Below are 20,793 nucleotides of genomic sequence, written 5' to 3' on the forward strand. Positions count from 1 at the left end.
ATATAGATAGATAGCGACGGAGAGAGGGGGGAGAGAGAGAGAGAGAGAGAGAGAAAAGGAAAAGGATGGAGAGAAAAAGGCTTCTTTGTCTTTTATCGATTTGTCGTCCCTTCTTCAGCATTAGCAAGTAAAGTCAAAACTTTCTCCCATCCGCCAGTATTCATTTGCATCAAATTCATCCATATTCTTTTAGCTCACTTTCCATCTAGTCCCGGTCATGGGGAATCTGTACAAGGTCGTTTCCAGCTGCCTTCAATTAGCCAGAGTCACCAACTATGTAGCAGCAGCAGCAATAACGGAGTAGCAGATTTAACAAGAGCGAGTATGCACTATTATATGTAGAATAGATGTAATATGTCAAAATAATGCAGTAGTTGTAGACTATTCTGAATTATACCTGAGATTAGACGGATTACGCCACGGTCGAACGACACAGCGAGGATCACTGTCGATCGAAACCATGTACAGACACTTACGCAGAGTACAAGCTTGCTAGCTATTGTTAATGCTACCGCTGCTTATGATGTTATTGCTGACGCTGATGCTGCCTAATCGTCAGGCAGTTCTTTTTTGGGACTGGCCAAACGGGGCGGTGCAGGCGACGACTGAGACGACGGATCAGCGACATCAACGGGACTGCTGCTGTTTCGGCGTTCCTCTTCGGCCTTCCGCCGAAGTAGCTCCAGCGATTCTTGATGGTGCTGATTGAGTAGAAGCGGCGTGGGAAGACCCTGTAGCCCGACCTGGATGCTCTGTACACTCTGCTGTATATTCTGTAGGTTTGGCAGACCCTGAAGACTCTGTAGCGCCCCTTGAAATGGGACCCCTGCCATGTAGAGTAACTTTTGGTTCCAGTAAGGCGCCAGCTGCCATTCGGTAACGCTGGTCGCTCCCGATTGTACTCCAGCTGCTGCGGCCGCTGCTGCTGTTGACGTCGCCGTCGGCGATGGGAATCGACCAGCACTTGCCGCCGCTGCCGCTGCCGCTAGAAGCTCCTGTCGGGCCGCCTGCTGCAACTGCAGCTGGTGAGCAGCTGCTGCCACAGCCGCGGCTGATGATGACGCCTCTGTTGGTAGTCCGTACTGTACAGGACTATCGCGGCCCATCGCTTTCTCACGCTTGCGCCACTTCGCGCGCCGGTTTTGAAACCAAACCTGTAACAAGAAGACGCATACGCAGCAAAAAAGCAGGCATGAATTTTACGCACTTGCGTCATTCTAGCTGAAGAAGTTGACTATAGTCCAGCGAAATCAATTCGAATGCCCCGATAATCTCTGCTAATGCTGTGACGGCTACATGCGTATCACTTACTCATAACAGAGAAATCGATGGATGGTTAACTTATCCGCACTACAAATACAGCTCAGTGCCAGCGGTTGAGTAGGCATACTTTTAAACTTGCGTACAGGGACACAATTAGTTAATCCCCCTCAAACACGCACCCATACACATAAGTACCTCACCATAAGTTGCTAGCACTCTATCGTCAGTCGACTGTGAAACGAACTAAAGTTGCTGAAGTACTCTACTTACTTACACCCATACGAGTCTAAACGTCTAGCTACTATAAGTTCTTGCACTTCAATGCCGCTCACGTCCCCTCAATATTTTTGATCGCTCTGGCAAGCGAAGAATTTGTGACGAAATCCGATGTCACCGATCGACAACGGCATCAGTCTACCGACGTGAGCCATCATCGTTCTACTACCACAATAATGCTAAACACACTAGTTCTCTAACGCCCGCCGCCTCTGAAGCAGCCGCTGCCATGGCTTAGTGATCGTCTCTAGCTCGATCTCGCGTTCAAGCATAGTTAGGAGTTGCTCTGCTGACGGTGCTCTTAGTAGAAGAGGCTTCTTATTCTTCATAGTCGCATCGGTGACATGAACAACCATGCAACTGCGATAGAACATGATGATAGAACTAGAGGTGCTGCTAGTAACCCCTCGCCGGCGATGCTGGCTGAAACTCGACGGACCTAGACGCAGCGTGAGAGGACTAGGCAGAAAGCGGCCGCTGCCGCCGCCGCCGACCCACAATTAGGCATCTCTAAGCCTAACAATAATATTTGTCCCAACGACCAGATGTCGAGTGCCGCCAAATGGGCACACACACACACACACACACACACAGGTCCAAACATACACACGTCACTCAGTAACGAAGCAATCTTTCGGCTCGACAACTTTAACCTCAGCAACAACATCATTATTACCTACAACTATTAGCGTCGATGCCGCTAGTACTAACAGGCCAAATATCCAGTCAACTTTCTAGACTGAGCTTTTACGATTCTACCCGGATAGAAAAAAGAAGAGTTTAGCAAATGACGCGGCCGAAGCACTGAGTCGTACTAGATGAAGTCTGGCCAACTTCTTAGCATGCCTTGCATTCTTCGCCGTATTTCGTACATCTCGCTCCCTGCATGCACACTTGCACCGTTCGAAGTCGCTTCTCATGCAACGTGACCGTCGGTCGGACCGGAAATACAAATCATATCGGTAGTAGAGTCTCATTATGGCATTCATCATTAACGACAGTTGTACAACAAAACTTTCCTTTCGCCTTGCTTCGTTAAGGACACTTGAAAATTAGCACGAATTATCATTTGAAAGCTTAGAAGCTCTCTAAATATAGAATAATCAAGAATTTGTGGGACGACTCTATTAGGCTCACCAAGGACGAATAAATTATTTGTCGATTGGCAACACCGGAAATGATAATAGGCGATCAGTGAACGGGGCCTGCAGGGCGTCCAACTCACACAGACCCACTTGACAGGCAACAAAGCACAGCCAGGCCGACCCGTAACTTGTTCTAAATGTATATCTGATTCGATGTTTATGTTCAAGGTCACATTAGTTAAAACATCCAAAATAGATGAGACTAGTTCGAATAAGTGTAGTAGCCGGACGCCTAAAGTTATACATTAAAAAAAAAAAATGACAATTTATAGAGTGAAAGCATTTGTACTAAAACAGTGCGATAGATCCAATAACAGATGACTAACTTGCATGAATTTTTTCCAGACGAATCAGTGACTTTGTCGGGCGCCAATGAATGCCGCAGTAATCCCACATATAAATCTCTTTCAACTTGCTCCCAATTTAGTTGTTCAAACGAAGTTACAAGTTCTAGAAAAAGTATCACTGACTTTGGTTGTTTTTAAAACATGTTTTATGTTAGCTCTTGAGATAAGGAGGAGATCGATTTGAGTCATCATCATTGTCATCGTTACGTTATTCGTTTAGTATTGAAGTGTTTATTTGTCTTGATCTACACGAATCAATAAAGACCCAGAACGTCTCTCAACTAATTCCTCAATCGCTTCATACAATGGATCTACGTTGTCGTTGTGTAAATACATATACACTGATTGACTGTCTACTTCCTCACATACTGGACGTCTTAATCATCGAGACATCTAAGGGTCATGCTATTATATTCTACAATAGGATGTTTAACATTATAGAAGGTGACTATTTATATTAACTCATATTGAGCTCAGAAATAACAACCAACAGAGAGGAGCTATGATGATCCGAAACTACAGCTTTAGGCGAGTCGATGAGCCCGCCATCTACCGGCAATGGAAAGTGCCCTTAATGGCGCTTCTTATTAGCCGGAAGCACTATTGGCTGTAAATGAGATTTTTCGGGCTAACGACTTAAACAGAACGGATCAAATAGCAAAAATTTAGTAGAAGACAAGGAATGCAAACTCGATTCCATAGATGAACAACTATTCATGTCGCAGGCGGCTATGTTGAAATTAACACCTTCGCTCTCATCACAAGGTCCTTGAAAAAACAACCAATAATCATAACAATCAACAGGATGTACATGTTCGCCTGTCACCGTCTTCTGTTCCTAGAAAACAGGACCTTTTGGCGAAGAGGCAAACTTACACGATGTAAGTATGTGGGGGCATCATAACGATGCATGGGTCATTCTAGAGCAACACGGCCATCGATAAACCACGGCTAAGCTCTTTTATATACCAATTTGTTATACAAAGCTTATTGAGTTTCATGCAACGACTGTGATATACATTTGCTTGCCTATGAGAAACTCGAATCCTTCTTATAGCCAATTTTACTGCATTTAGCTCTTCCATTTCATCATGGTACACGCAAATATTTTTCACCGATGACTACCACTGTCATTGTTTTCATGTTCAGTGAAGGGGTGAAAATTTCCCCTTCTAATCGTCTTTTCTGCTTTCTCATACACCGTCCAGGCAACGTCCTGCTCCGTACCTAGGGCGGAGAAGAAAAAGTGTCCGACGGTTGCGCTCTAAGCGAGGAGGGAACACATTCAGCTACAGAAGGAACGGCGAACTTCGTTCGCCTGATCGTCTTCTCATCTGTAGGAGAACAGAGAGTCGAGCTTTGAAAACAGACTGGGTTTCGAGTACTACAGGTCTGCCGTGACTGTTAGGAGAGACAGCGGCGGACATCAACTGTTGTGTTAGCCAGGCAATTTGACATCGTGGAGTTTAAGGGTTGAAGTGCCAAAGAGAGCTTAACGAAGACAAGGTAAAGCTCTGGGCAAAACAAGCAGAAAAAGGCGGGAGAATCAAGTTGGGCCGAAGCGGTGAGGAAGCGAGGAATGGAAAATCGTAGGGGCTGCTTATGAATGACACTGATTTGCCGCGACATTGCGAAGCGTTGTTCCACTACTCACTACAATAAGTGCTTGCTCAGTTACCACTCCGCCAACGGAGGAGCTCGCCTCATCGATGTGCCTGAAACGTCGACAAAAGCAGTACGAAAAAGACAAGGACAAATGGGCCCACTAACGTTTAAGCAAATAATTCCAGGGTGAGAGGAACACTGAGTAAATTTTAGAGAGTGCTAGAACCATCCCATAATTCATCGTATCCCTGACGCGAAAGCGAGCTCTCCATCTCCCCTATCCTGTTTTAAGGTCGTGCTCACTTTTCGAACTCGGCTTTCCGACTCTCGATTTTCAAATCGAAGAGTTGGACAAAACCATCAAAATCGCAAAGCTTACAAACTCCAACTTCACTTCTCGAAGTAGTCTCTGAAGCCCAACAGTGGGTAGTTCACGGTAAACTAAGGGTAAATACTGATACTGCGAGGTATTTTTCTAGTGTGAACAAATCCGAATATTGAGCTATTGCCAGTGATGCGAGTGATGTGGGTTGAGCCTGGCAGGAACACGCTATACAGAAACAAAGCGAATCAAGTGATAGTCTGTAATGAAACTAGATGACTGCGTGCATTTCTTCCATGTTTGCTAGGCGGCGGAGTCAGACCCGTACATATGCCAGTGTAAAGCAACAGGTAGACGCTCAAGCGCAAATCAGACTGGTCCCACAAAGACAGGGTTCTATTCCACTTGACAAGAATGGCCATCAGCTCAGTTCGTGAGTTAACGTCTTCATAATCGAATACAAATAAGTCCTCATTCTGTCCTAGTTCCCTTAAATTGTATCCTATTGGTAGTGACCATAACAAAGTTGGGCAATAAAAACTGCAATGCATCTTTTGCTTTGATGCGCGCATCAAATATTAATCAGCAAAACCTGGCGAGGCTAGCAATAATGGACAACTGAATGAACCACGCTCCCAATTTACTGTGTTTTATTTTAATCGATACGTTTTATTCTTTTTATCTAGAGGTACTTATACATATTGTAAAGCCAAATAAACAGGGATTGAAAAAATGTGCAAATTTTCCACTTTCCAACAATCTATCACCTTGCTCGACAGTTGGTTGCTAGAAACTATACTGGTACCAGCCTGCAGAGCTGCCCATGTAGGCAGATCTTTCAAATGCCAAAACGGCTCAGCTTCACACCAATTAAGAAGCCGGTACTTCCTAATTTGGAGACCCGACCTATTCGCTTAGCAGTTGTCATTTGTAAACGAAATAAATTCGTCAGTTTTTTGCGGATATCGTCGGAGGTAGCGAATAGAACATGGCCGCAGGAAAAAAGTCCGGCGTCTGGCAAAAATGCCTCTTAAGGAGCCTGAATTGAGAGAAAATCGCTCAAGGTGTTGGACATTAAGTTGACGTGTTAGGCACACTTCATTTAACGGAAAATGGCCTGAAACGCTTTCGCTTCTCCCCCTTTGCTTTCGTCTTCGATGGGCCATGGCACGTCGTAGTTGGTAAGCTGATAAGGAAACAAAAGTTAGACTGGTCATGGGAGAACGAAGCTGTCGAGCTCTCTTAGCGTCGAAAAGACTTTCCGGTACAACGGCCACATACAACTGAAGGAAAAGAGACGATGCTTAAGATGACGATGATGGGGATTATCTAACGGCGTTCAACACATCGCAGAGAGCATGTGGCTACGTTACTAAATCTTACGGGTCCCTTTGCCTTCGATAGGACTACATTTTTTCTATCAAGGAAATTTCTATTTTAAGTGTTAATATTATTAAATTTTCAGAATTTTTCAGATGTGTACAGCTCAAAGATTTAACGCTATTTAATCGCATTACCCGATTTTTTCTATGACTCAATTTCATACGCTGGGACTGCATGAAACACTTTATTAGTTCTTTTCGCATTCTACTGAATTTTTATTATACGATAAAAAAGGTAAATAACCATGTTATCCTTTATCACAATTTTGCCTGTCCCATGTCAAAGTGACATTTTTCCAAGGTACGTTGGAAGTAAATTACGTTCTATAAAAATCATTACATTGAATTATGCCACACGATCACAATGACAGCTATATAAGCCAGAATGGAGATGGATTGTATAAGCCACTACGCTTCGAGTAAATAGAGAGCCGATACTATCAATGCTAATGTTGTAGAAAGATCCAAAGAGCTAAGTGATCTCTATTTAGTACGGCAAAAATGTACACATGTGCATGCCTGTCAACGCAGTTCAAGCCGTTTGTTATATCACATGTGACGAAACTCTCACGACTTCAGAGTTATTGGTCAGAATTCATGTATAATTATTCATACCAGAATTATGCACGACTACCGTAGTTCACGGATTTCAGTTTAATGAAGTTGGCAGCAAGTTATTTAACGTTAACAGCTTCTCTTCCCATAGTCGCAGCCCTTTTTTGGGTAAAAAGCATGACCAAAACAGTCATTAGTGTTCTACTAGCCCCATCTCTGACCCAGATGATCCCACCTGCTGAGGCCGTATGGGTCAAAACCACAAGGGTCTTCAATTGATATTGCCTCAAAGACAAATAAATTGTGGCGAGTTAATTTTGATCACATAAAGAAAAGTCTATGAATCTGACGGATATACGAAATTTTTTTCCTCTAGAAGCAGTTGTTTTCAACGATAGCGCTAGGTGAGTTTCGGTCCATATGGCTTCACCTATCTATGGATAGGATAGCGCTCCGGACAGTGGGCTGTTTGTTTGGGCGTACGGTATTTTCGATTAAAGAAAAACTAGCCTACTCTAGAATAAAATAATAAATTTATCAGGACGGAAAGCGGTACGTTGTTTTCGCTATTTGAATTGGGATTAACCATCATTGAAGCTGTTTGTGCTGAGCAAACTCGACAGAATTAAACACTTTCGTTATGTCTTGAAATCGACGGTTTGCATCATCGTCAGTTTTCGTGCAATTTTTAGATAATCCGAGAACGATTTCCATGAAGAAAATCGGAAGGTTACCAATAGGGCTTAGATTTCGAGGCCCAGGGAATATGAATCAAATACCATTATTAAAACAGTAGACTTTTCTGTTGGGAAATCAATCGCCATTTTTTAAAAGAGAATATAAATTCGCAGTTGGGTCGTATAGATGAGCATCAGCGTTTAGTTTTTTTTGGGGGTTTTACCCATTTTTACACCTTTTGGTCGCTTTGTTCACTTTGAGCCTCTGTATCTTTAGGACTTATAGCCTGTTACCATGCCAACGCTTAGTTCTGCTGAAATTTTTGTACACATCATATATGAGCTACACTATACCAGGCTTCTATCTACTGCTGTTGCTTACCGCATTCGATCTATTAAAAAGTTATTTGCGGGTTGAAAAAAGGACATTTTGAAAATGCGCAGTGAATGATTGCAATGAATACAGCCACTAAAACTGCGAGAAATGATACTTCTAACAAATTCAGTGTATATATATGTAATTGGTTCGTAAATTGTTCTAAATTAACATATACTATTTTACTTACTAACTCTTTACATACATGCAATTCATTCATTGAGAGGGTAGGTTTTGAAAAAAAGAGTAAAATATTATTTTACTATTATATTAAATTCAGTACGAACCTGGACTCGTGCCTCGCTAAGATCAAGCCGGAGTGCTAGTTCCTCTCTTGTAAATACGTCGGGATACTGCGTCTTCTCAAATGCCCTCTCCAATTGGTGCAGTTGAAATGTCGTAAATGTGGTCCGGCTACGCCGTATTTTTCTTGATGGTTTGTCATTAGTAAGCTCATCGATGAAGCTTCGCTCATCTTCCGAAGATCGCGTCATGGGGGAGCCCGCACCAGGGGGGGACATAGTGTCACGTTCATCTGTGTCATTGTAGACAAATGCTTAGTTTAAATAATAGTCTTTGACAGACGTCTTCAGTACGGAAATGTTTTAAATGAAAAAAATCGCCCTTGGTTTTTGCGACACTGTCAATTAAATTGACACAATCAATTAAATTTCGTCGTTCCGAAACGGGGATTTATTGCTATGTAGTGTAACGTTAATGTACGCACACCCACCTACTACTCTAAAGGAATACTCATTTATTTCTGATACAACCGTATAAATTCATAGCCGTCTAAATAAATTGGGCAAAGGAAAATCTTTCGCTCTGAGAAACGTTCCGAAGCGGAGCGACGTTACGTTTTTTTTCCAGCCATAATGCTAACCTCTAATACTAATTTTTGTTTATCTGATTCGGCCAAAAACATAAATAACGGGAATAGTATAAGTCACACCGACCCTCTTTGCGCCCACAAATTTTACCAGTTGCCTGACTTCTACATGAAATGGTAGAACACCATGGAAAACTACCGGTAGAGACTGTTTTACCCTACGCCCTGTTCCTGGTTCCGTACGCCTACTAATTAGGTCGGTGCACATCAAGCGAACTGTCTGACTACGTTAGTCTCACTATTGTACAGCTGTGTGCTAAAAAAAACCAAGCGCAATTAATTGGACTTTGCAGAAGGGCTGCCGTAAACCAGCCCCCATTGCAGGCGAAGGTAACTGGTTGGCTAGAGACCGTCCGTCACGAAAGCATAAAGTCATACGGTAGCACTGCCATCGCTAGGCCGTACATGTCTACGTAGCGAAAAAGGGCTGTAAGCTAGGCTGTAGCGAGCTCAGGGGGGAGGCGTTTCTGTTGCAGGAAGTTCGACCATGCTCGTGTCGTCGTGGGCAAGGTGGGTCGCGTTTTAATAGAACAAGGGAGTACTTCCAGAGCGGCAATCTCTGTTGGGAATGAGAGCCGTCGAGGCTTTCGTTAGTTCAAAGCAAGAAGACGACGACCGGGCCGACGCTGTCGTCGCTACGAATTTGGAACGATCGGGGCGGGAGGTAAAAGCTTATGTCACTACAAAGGCGATTAAGCGGATGCGAAGGGTTATCATACCCATATTGTTTAAAAGCTGATTATTAAGCAAATCATTCATTGCATGTAATCCGTGAGTTATAGCTGCGCTGAACAGGGGAGCTACATAAACGAAAAGTCTTCGAAACGAAGTTTCAGCTCGTCGACTAATTAAAGCTCGCGTATTTTCTACAAATACTACTACTGCTGCTAGCGACATTTTGCAAATAAAATGATCGAGGAAATATATATATATATATAAGCGAAACTTATTACGGGCTAGATAAGCAGTATTTCTTTTCAATTAGTAATTTACTATAGGTTTTCCAGAAAAGGTGATGAAGAACGAAGGAGTATAACAATTTTAGAATAATTACAATACCGTTGATATTTTAAATAGGGTTTTGAAACCACAAGCACCCTTATCACAGCCCATAGGCACAACTATCTACGGGAACATCATTAACTTAGCCCTTAGGTGGGGTCTTATGCTTGGTATGCAATTAGAAAGAAAGAGTATTGCTAATAGGGAGTGAAAGCCCCTGACACCTAACAGGCCCGTTCTTTAACAAGACGGCAGCTGTCGAACACTTAGCAATATTATAGGCTTGCCACCAATAAAGGGATGGTTTTCCCTCAAGGGGCGCTTACCAACTGCACCCGTTGAAGCCGGTAAAACTTATGAGTAAGCTATTTATTACCTTATCAAACTGTGCGTCGGTTCATTGCTTGAATTGAAAATGTATTTGTAAATAAAACGCATGAAACGTTATGTTAACCTGAAATCTATATGGCTGATAAAAAGTCATGATATGACTTTGAAAGACATAATTGGTAAAATAAATCAATAATAGGGTACACAAGTAGCTCACTTTTTCTTAACTCAGCACATCAATGTTCGGTATCCCCGACAACGATTCAACCGGCATCATGTAATAAAACAGCGCGATAAATGTTAAAAACACACCTTTCTTATGGCCGCTAAAATCAAGCACCTCTTGACCGTGTGACACAGAGTCGCGATCCAGTGCAGCCTCCTTTGAAGATGTCTTCTTCAACAACTCTTCAATGGAATAAAAAGCGAATCTTGGCGGATTTTGTGTAACTACAAGACCACTCATCCTGAATCACCGGCCGCCGTAGATCTTCGACAAAAAATGTGGCAGTTTGCCTTCCCTCTATTTATGCGTGTTACTATTATTATGCGTATGTTGCAATTGATGTATGGGTTGATTTATGCTAAGTCCTTCGCTATATATCTTAGTCCTAATATGCGCGTAACCTGCGTCTTAAATCCAAACTTTCAGATCGAAGATCTCTTATGGAGTCGAGCTCCGCTGAGTCCGGTTACGACGTTACGGTAACAATGAAGTCCGAAAGATGGACTACTGATATGAAGCACTTTTTCCGATAGATTCTTGTAGGACAAATAGTAAGTTATGGCCGGATAATGTTTAGAGTGTAGCTTTTTTTTCCCGATACATAGAGCTTCTAACGGTCATGATCAGATGCAACGATTTCGCTTCTCTCATTTACAAGACATGATTTCCACTGCTTTGAATTCGCCGGAAGCACTCGATATGAGACACTGGCTAGAATACACAAGCACGCTTCTTTTTTTTCCTAATTTTGCACTCGGGACGAATTTGAGACCAAAGAAACACTCGCTCAAAAGGCGTCTACTGCACTACAACTGACAATACAGATCCTACACGACTTCCTACAAACGTAGTTGATGTTGATGCTTTTATTCTCCGCATCCTCTAGAGGCGGAGCTCACGCCGGAGCTCCGCCCTGCTATCGGTAAGGGAAAGGAGGAGAGGTTGCAGGAGATCGGTCGTGCTTGGTGTGCCGAGTTCGTTTAGGGCAGACCTTGCCGTACTCTGTACGCTCTCGGATGGCCGCTTTAGCGGAGCAGCCGTGGCTCAGCGAGCGATTTCGTGGTGCGCGCTCCATGGACAACATCAGCGCCGTTGGGCCTTCAAAGCATGAGAATGCACAGACGAGAACGTAAAGCCTATTTCTGGCCAAGGTATATGGCTATCCAGAGAGTCCGCTTGATACGATCCTTACTGTCAATAAAAGAATATCGTTAATGCAGGCCGAGCTGTGCGCCGCATGCTAATGTAAACGAGGTTGCAAGGAAGCATTTTAAAGCTGGAACAACGTGGGAACCCAAAATAAATAAGTAAATATCAAAACGAGGATTGCAGATGCGTATCCGTTTGCACATAAACAGCACGACTGGTAGCGTATAGCCCACGGGCATATACAGCGTAGAGCTTATGTCCACTTTAACTAAATTCAAACGTGTTTTCAGTGACGTGACCTAAGTTACGGTACGAAGAGCTACATTGCCATTCCGTATAGGCAAAACACCTGTAAACCATTACTGCCTTACCAAACCAGCGGATCAACAAAACGTGCAGCTAGGAACAAAAAAAAAGCCTATAGCATTGTGCTCAATGTTAAAATTTGTTGTATAGCAACGTGTTCGTACTACTGTAGTATGTATTCATTGCATTATAGTTGCGTTAAAATTGGGAAAAAGTTTACGGAGCTATTCATTATGACGGGCGCGCGATCATATGCGACGCCTAAGTCAATTTTTTCTATATCAGAATAGTAAAAGAATGAACGTATCGTTTTCTGAATTTAAGCAAAAATTAGAAATTACCAAATTATTCCGTGCTAGACAAATCTATATCAAAAGTTAAAAAAAAATGTCCTCTTTGGCTGGGAATTAACTGCCTACAGTCTGATTTTCTTGCCGCCTTCCAGAAGTAGAGAAGAAGAAGGAACCCTTGTGTAAGACGAACCGGAAAATATTAAATAAGCTCAGAAAGTTCAATGGAATATGCCGAAAAGTCATTTTTAAAATGCCGAGGTTTTTCATGCGGAAATTAACTGTCGTTTTAAAAAGCAGGATATCAATTGTCAATCTTGTTTAGATAAGCTGCGACAATTAGTCTTTTTAAGCCTTTTGCATGCTTTAAGCTTTCTGGCCGTTTTAAACCCTTATTTTTTTGACTGTTCGTCTTCTATTGACCAACAATTTAATTCTACTAGAATTTTTTTACATATAGAGGATTTGAACGATAGTTAAAGGAGTTACCCCTCCCAATAGTGCTTAACGCGCATGCGTACTACTTAAAGCTATTTACGGATTAAACAAAAGCGTTCCGAAAATGTTAATGATTGAGACTGTTGCAATAAATTAGCTCATCGGTGGTGAAAATACGCTTAAACAGCATTGTGCATAATGGCGAAGAACTCTGGTTCAGTAAGTGATATTATTTTTAATTTAAAAACATTAGCAAGTTCTACAAACTAGACAAAGTCTTAATTATAATATAATTGAATATCTGTGCACCGTTCACAAACTTAGGAAATTCCGGTACATGACTACGAGTTTCGTTGAGGCCGCCATATTAGGTTTCAAGAGTGAGGCTTATTTCGTCTTTCTCTTTTAAGCTATCCCTGGATAACAGTTCGAAAAGCAGCTTGTCACTGTATACCATATCCAGTCACTGTTGACAGTTGTTTATTCCGTCGATTACCTGTAGCCGATTTTACGGCAAAAACCATCGATTATTGTTTAGCAGAAGACCTTCGTGCAAATCAGCGGGTTCCCTCAAACTCCATATTTCCCATCACTGAACACATGTTTCTGTGCTGCATACGTTTGAATGTTCTATAGGTAAGTGCCCCTCTCTCCATTGTATATCATTTAGCCACCCGGAAAATTAGCGCGCCAAGGGAAACGTCATTAGCTACATATATAATATATATCCAAGTGTAACATGTGTATCTCTATGTAAATGTATCCTAGCAGACTAAGTCAGCTCGTCGTGCAGCAACTCGTCTGAAGGCTCAGAGTCTCTCGCAGTAGGATATCGCGAATATGCTAACAACATCGTCACATACACTGCGTATTGCTACAGTTCACATGGCTGGTTGATTAGCCTATCGCAAGGCACCTCTGGCTGACGGTGTCTTTAGTCCTGAAATACGCCTGTTATTATTGTTACTATTACTACCGTCGCTGTCTCCTCGAGTAGACACATTGGCTTATCCCGGTACCATCGCCTCGGAATCCTCCGCTCTTCGTAACAAGGGGCGCTGGTGATTTTGAACGACTCCCATATTAGCAGAGTGACGGGAGAGGGACGAAGGCAAGGCAAAGCTTCTGCTGACACGTTTGACCAATGGACAGATCTCTACATGAACAGCTATAATACGGTACATAAGTACGATATGTGTTTTCGTTGAATCGTCGCTGGCTGAGGCGTCGCGTCACTAAGGAAGTGGCGACGGGGTTCGAGGGAGCTGGCCATCTCTCCTCCGAATGAGCCATCCTGGGCACAATAGACAGACGCATCTATAGCTATAATATACAATGAGCTTGCGGCCGCTGTTGCTAGCGCTCCGGCTGCCGCACCAAGATAAACGGAACATTTTGGGCGCAGCGGGAACTCGTTCGCGAACTCGCCGGCGCCGCCGTCGACGCGACCATCGTTTAGTATGCAAATGCATTTTGCCATGTTGTGTGCGTGCAGTATGCATCATACATATCAGCTATTGCGTAGCGTACCGCATGTATATATTGGTGCTAAAGAGACACTGCTCTCCCAACAACGATGCCATTCCCGCCACACGGAACTGTTGCTAGCAATAATAACTAACACAACTACTGCCTGTTAATGCTGGTGCCATTAAAAAGCTGATGCTGGCAGCAATAATGATGAAGGTAATGGTGATGGGTTGGCTCGCGAGCCCCATAGTTCTTGGTCGCATGACGTGTTGAACCCTACCGAGGTCATGCGCTGTCGTACGGCTTGTCATACTGTATTCAGTATTTAATGATAACGGTTCTGTGTCGTATGGCGGACGAGAGATATGTACTTGTTCATCTGACGCTATCGATGCTCAGCAGCCAATTGGCTGATATCGAAACGCAGCATAGCATAGTAGTCAACATGACTCTACATTTGATTACACGTAAGTAGTAGGTATATAAGTGCAAATTCGGATACAAATGGATACCAGATATCAAGGTGGATTAGTCACACAGAAACGTTTATGAAAGAAAGAAGTACGTTATGGGACCATGTGTAGGATTAGCAAACCCTGAACGAGGCGACCATATGGGAACAGAGCTTCCGGAGTAACACTGGATCTGTCACCGAAACGAGGTAGCAAACAAGGCAAAAACTATTATATGAATAAATGGAAATTAATTGACTTGTTTCTTACGTTATTGTGGAGCATTGTTTCAAAGTAAATTTGGAGCGATCATACTACGAACGGAACAGTCATATATATATATGTGTCATGCTCCATAGTACATAATGAACTATGTGTACTGTCGGGCGTCGTCATCGAAATCTTATTACACAAAAAGAAAACAGCTAAATGAGGCCTGGAGAAACGTAGTATTTTGATCAACCCAATTAATATATCGAACGTTTATTTAGCCTTAGTGTTTGTTTAAAAAGACATATACCTCAATATACCTTTATAACGCATCGTTTTCCTTGTCTAGTTATTGCGTAAATACCCAACGAGACAATTTTTAACATAAATAGGACTAGTTTAGTGTAAATGACCTGCGACCTATGTCAGCGCATACGGGGAACGCAAGATGAAGCCAGTCAATAAATAAAATATGGCGGCTACAGAAATCTAATCCCCTGAACTCCTCCCGAGATATTATGCGGCCAATAACAGCTCGTTTCGATCAGTCGTGACGATAGTAACTCTCGCTGACCCAGTTAGTGGTCTCAGATCTCTGTTCGTTCGCTGCACTTCCCCATTGCAATAGAATTACATATGATTATACGCAGCGCTCAACCGTAGTCAATGAGAACAAGCTAATTTCAGTGTAGCCGCGTCAGCAGGACAGTCCCATGAGAAAAATCGTGGCTTCGTATTATAAGGATTAGCACTTTTCATAGGACATGCTCTCGAGGCCACTGATTCAAGTAGCGCTATTAACATCTGCTGCACAATTTGGCTCACAGTTATAATGACTGCTTTCTTTTTTATAATTTGCACTTTTTGCAAACGAGCGATGCATGGACCGTTTTTCTACATCATACAAATCGATGACTTTTTCTATTCACAGGAATTGTCTAGTCTTTATTCGCCCGCTGTCCCTACGGATCTGAGTCACCTTCAGGACGACATTCGTCATTTGAAATGGTCTTCAGTCGACGTCTAATAGACCTGCGTGTATCTTCTACGACCTTCTGTCGACGGTAAGTAGACATTCGTGGATTAAAAATAAACCTCAATGTAGCCTGCGCAGCAACAATGACGCATATATACAGAACTGCCGTATAGTACATACACTGCAAAACAGTTGTTAGTTTTACGGGGTTAGGTGATATTATCAGCAGAAGTTTGCGAGCCCTGATGAATACCTGGTCTACAGGCACTCGTCAGAGGAAGGTTTGCGGACGACTCTTCAAAGAGGACTTGAACTAAGCGCTGGTAGAATGTTGCGAGGCTGTTGGTAGAGGATTAGCTGGCCCACGAAGCGTCGAAGACGGCCAAATTCAGCACGTTGCTCGGATAGTATGATCGGCTACTAGATAGTTGAGACATAAGCACTGAGGCATCGCATACGACGAAGAATGACGAACAGGAAATCGAAGGTATAGATTTCATGTTGATCTCCAGCCATCGGCAGCGAGCTGTTCGCCTTGCTCTACCGCTTGAGCAGACATGAGTCGTTAGGCAATCCGGAATAGTGTACAATAATATTATGCGTTGCATGCAGCCGCTACATGGGGACGAGATCGTCACTAAATTTGATAGGGATATAGACGGGATCAGAGAATATGCAATAGTTGATAGTTCCACATGGCTTAGAACCATCAAAAACAGTATCGTCTGGTAATATTGGTTCTGTGAATCAACGGACACAAGGTATGATGAGGTGTTATACTTTTTAGAAACCATTATTGAAATGCCTTGCTTTTCTCCCATAGGGTTGATTATTTAAACAGCTATATCTTCAGAAATATATATATTTTAATTTATTTATTGATATACTTTGTAATGAAACGTTTCGCCCTTGTCATAAAATACGGGATTAGGGAGCAGACAGTTTTTACTTCCTGCAGTAGGATAAATTCTAGTGTCTCCTAGTCTACCTCTTCTTTAAGTGTCAGCTTGCTTTGGCTGCTACGTCTTCTTCCAGTAAAAATGTTCACGTTCAATATTGTGTTTGACATCACCGAGCGTGAAACATATGCGCTTATCTACGAAGAGATGGTATGGAACATATGGGTTACTCTGTAAGTCAGACCTTACAAGAAGTATAAGATCTCGATATCTAAAAGCAACGCGTTACTTTTTAACCTTAAAATCTGTCCATTTTTAACGAAATTCATTTCATTCAAAGTTTAACTAAAGTCAGATGCGTCACCGTGGAACTATTGACAACCGGCGATAATTGTTTAATAGATAATATACTAAAACGTATGGGTATATATACAAGAAGACAAGTTGATCCTGGAACTACGATATCCGTCTATGGTGGTGGCTTTTTGCGTAGCCGACTTCTAGCTAGCAATAGATGGGGTCTACCCATTTAAGTCGCACATACAAGCTATTAGCTGGTTCGTTATGTATAGATATATTAAGAAAGCAGTAAATCTGGTCCTAGTCGATGACTCGATCTGTGGTGACAATAAGCTGACGTCCAATCATAGCCTTTTACTGTTCTCTGTAGGAAAACTCAAATATGGCCGACCTTTCTTCAAAAAGAAATGCCAGCTAGTCATACCGCTTCGTATTACCATTTCCATTACTACCACAGAAATTCTACAACTGCTACTGATAAATACATCGTGTGACAACAATAACAAACTGTTTATTCGTTTGTAGCCTCTCAATCTGTTCAATAGCGCATGCGAAGCGTGTTAAATAGTAGGAAAGTCGACGGTGATTGTGGCGGCTAAATGGGGGCGAAATGGAGGTAATCCGCGCTCCTCGCGGCGAACTACGAGTCCATTCATGTGTGAGCATGAACATGAACAGAAGATAGTACGAACCACTATTTCTACGACTGATTGAGCTGCTCCATCTTATTTCTATTCGAGCATATGCTTAATCGCTTGAAACCCCTTCGAGAGGATATCCGAAATCAGGAGCAGCCGTGTAACTTGCTTGAGCGATGAAAGCAAGCCAATGATGGACGGATATACATACTTGCATGGATAAACTGTTTTTAGTCTGAATAGTGCCATGGATTGACTGACTGACTGACTCATTCACTCAGATACGCGTAAGGGGACATGTGGCGTCAAACAGCAAAACGACGAGCGGTGGCCTACCGTGCACAGACAGCTCGAAACGGTCCTTACCGTTCAGCTGATTTTGCCTGCACGAGCATGATTGATAAATTACGATCAGTTAATTGTTACTTGAAAAAAGAAGCCAATTTAGTAATTTGTTGCTTAGTTTTCATTGGTTGTCGAACGCCCTGGTTGGTACCCTGCTTTTAATTCATTGTTTTATTTTGGCGCATAAAAAAAAACAAGCTTTTTCTGTGCATTTACCCTAAAACGCGGAAACACCAACAGTCCTTAAGCTTTCTTTTTCTTTACTATTAATTATCTTCTCTAGTGGGCTGTCTCGAAGACATCTATCCCTTCCCGACGAACAGCCCTTGACTAATTGGGATATTCGCTTAAACACTAGAGAAAGGGCTCGTAGCGATTTCTGCTGAGTGACAATTAGTTTCGTACAAAGCAGTAGCACTCGCCTGTGTCGTTTTGCTAAGCTTGTCACAGAGGTTTAGTCGTAAGAGATAGTGCTAGTATATGAACTGCCTTATTGTATACAGAAGTGCTGCTATTCTTACACATCCAGAAGGACAGCTCCTTTCAGACGCTCGTCCTGTTTTGTCCCTCTTTGTTGTTCCCTGACGCCTGCCTTCTTCTATCGTTTTGTGCGCTTTCGGCTGCTGCTTGTACGATGTAAAGGGGGATTCACACGAAACATGACACTTACAGCTCAGGCGCTTAGCCAACCCAGCCCAGTTCGGCAAACGATGTGCGCACGTCTCCATTCGAGCACATACGTGTACATAGCTGGGTCGCTAGCAAATGGGTTTGTAGATCCTGTGTAGAAATTTTCAGTGCTTTCGTTTTTGCTCGGCTTTTTTTTGTTTCACTCTCGCCTTCGGCTCCCAGTGAAGGCCTTTGACTCTAGCCATCTAGACATAGAATCCATCTTGCCACTCGCTATGTCAAACTCGTTGTGTCTAACATCGAGCACATGCACCCAAAGCGAGATAGAATACGCATCGAGACACATAACTACATTCATTAAGAACGTTGTTATGCTACAAGCCCACGAGGGCAACCGAATCCAGCCAGCCGGTAAGTTCAAATTTCTTGCCGTCGCGATCGGTGCTCTTCCATTTTAACTGGCGGAGATGGACCTCATAGATCTTTGCCAGATTACGGAGTTGCCTAGCGGGAGCTAAAGGCGCATGTTAGCTGCATGTAATAACTTGGCACGAAGCGCCTGACACTGTACCGCCGTGTGGAATGATAAACTAACATGCGATTTGGGCTAGCGCGGGAGAGACGAACGTATTCAAACCTAGGCAAAAGTTCATAGAGACAAGCAACGACGGCTAATAATTGACGTCACATCATGGATACAGCTGAGAGACTCGGCTCTATCCGTCTGCTTATCAAAAAGGTCTCGTCATAGCCTGTAAGTAGTTAACATATTACCCGCTTTCGAAGGAGTTATACATACATAGGAGTCTTCATACTAACTGCACTAGTGGCATATGCATCTTCGGTGATGCGTCCCGAAGTATAATAGAGTGAGGGCCTCTTTTCATCAAAGTCTTATACTAAAGAGAGATCTGTGTGCTGCGCGTACGGCCAGCAGGACCTCTTGATTGAGCCACGATTAGCAACTATCTGCCGGATTCCATGAGTATCTACATTAACAACGCAAACGGCCAACAATGCGGAAGACCTGGCGGTACATAAAGGACTCGATGCATTCAAACGACGTAATTAAACCAGTGTTATATTTGGATGGTTAATGCTGACGCTATTGTCGCTGCTATCAAAGAGATTATGTTATATCACAGACAGACATCAAGCATCGGGGTATCGACTCGTTCTTTTCGCGGTCTCTAAGATTGGCCAAAAACTAGCTACAATCATTTTGGGCTGAGATTGCTACGTCAAGCATGGAATTCGAGGGTGAGCACTCAGTCCACATTTCCGTAAAAGAGGATATGGCCAAACATGGAGGCATATATCGGTGAGTGTTGAAGACGATAGCGGCACAGTTAAACGAAACGAAAGCACCTGATTCAATTTGTTTATAACAATTTAATCGAGTGCCTATATATGTTCGTCCAACATACAAGAAACAAATGTAAAATATAGACGAGGTACATCCTTTACGTTATCCGTATTGAAGGGTTATCAAAAGCTGGATCCGCTAGAACAAAGGTAAAAAAAAAGACGTTGCTTAACATTTCTATTAGAATGACCAATACAACCAATACAATTACATTCCCTCTACGAAAAAGAACAATTACCTATCTCAATCCTGTTAATTCTGAAACAATGTAGAAACTATCGTTGTAGTATTGGCCAAACGACAGACACCCACCCATTCAGCTCACTCAGCGAGAAGATGCAACATTTTTTTACAGGTAAACCTTACCATCAATCTATAAAAGTAATTACAGATTTAGGCAAGTACGTTCCATAGGAATAGGGCAATTAAGGCAAATTGTGCACAAGGGGCGAAACACGCTGATCATCGACCAGGAACATTGAATGTGGCCGCTTAGATCATTATAAAACATTAATTTCTTGGTCTATCAATATTAAATGGCAATTGAATTCGAATTTATGCAGAAATATGCAACAGCTATTGTATAAAAAATTACACGTAACTTCGCTGAACGTAAAGTGTACTACTTATTCCGAATCATAGTTTATTTACAAACGCAAAAATGCCCAATGCCTATTAAATAGTATTTCGTATTATGTTAAAAAAGAGGTGATATACCTTTACTGGAGTCCTTTGGAGACTGACTCCCTATATGTTTCAACAGAACATAGCCAGAGGTCTTATCACTTTACTAATTCATGCCCCTATCCGAACAATTGTTTACTCAAAGCCGTTCTTGCTCCACACCGTAATGTAATGGAGATCGTCAAAAGTACAACTCGAACAGGTGGAGAGGATTTAGTCTCTCTCTCTCTCTCTCTAAAGAGAGA

General features: G+C 42.6%; 1 protein-coding gene across 3 annotated transcripts; it reads right to left on the reverse strand.

Annotated features, from left to right (window-relative positions):
• Positions 1-72: 72 nt before the first annotated feature.
• On the reverse strand, positions 73-20,734 carry LOC111254092 (uncharacterized). Of its 3 annotated transcripts, none has more exons than XM_086975744.1 (3): positions 20,582-20,734; positions 8,236-8,483; positions 73-1,154 (listed from the first exon to the last, which is right to left on the reverse strand). In XM_086975744.1, the coding sequence occupies exons 2-3, from the start codon at positions 8,467-8,469 to the stop codon at positions 549-551; spliced, it is 840 nt and encodes a 279-aa protein (XP_086831870.1). In that variant the 5' UTR covers positions 8,470-8,483; positions 20,582-20,734; the 3' UTR covers positions 73-548. The 3 variants fall into 3 exon arrangements, with proteins under 3 accessions (XP_086831870.1, XP_022670331.1, XP_086831871.1); XM_022814596.2 differs by lacking the exon at positions 20,582-20,734 and adding an exon at positions 10,482-11,699; XM_086975745.1 differs by lacking the exon at positions 20,582-20,734 and adding an exon at positions 10,387-10,525.
• Between the last annotated feature and the right edge of the window lie 59 nt (positions 20,735-20,793).

This window comes from Varroa destructor, unplaced genomic scaffold, assembly GCF_002443255.2.
Source record: "Varroa destructor unplaced genomic scaffold, Vdes_3.0 BEIS01000007.1, whole genome shotgun sequence".
Taxonomy (NCBI): domain Eukaryota; kingdom Metazoa; phylum Arthropoda; class Arachnida; order Mesostigmata; family Varroidae; genus Varroa; species Varroa destructor.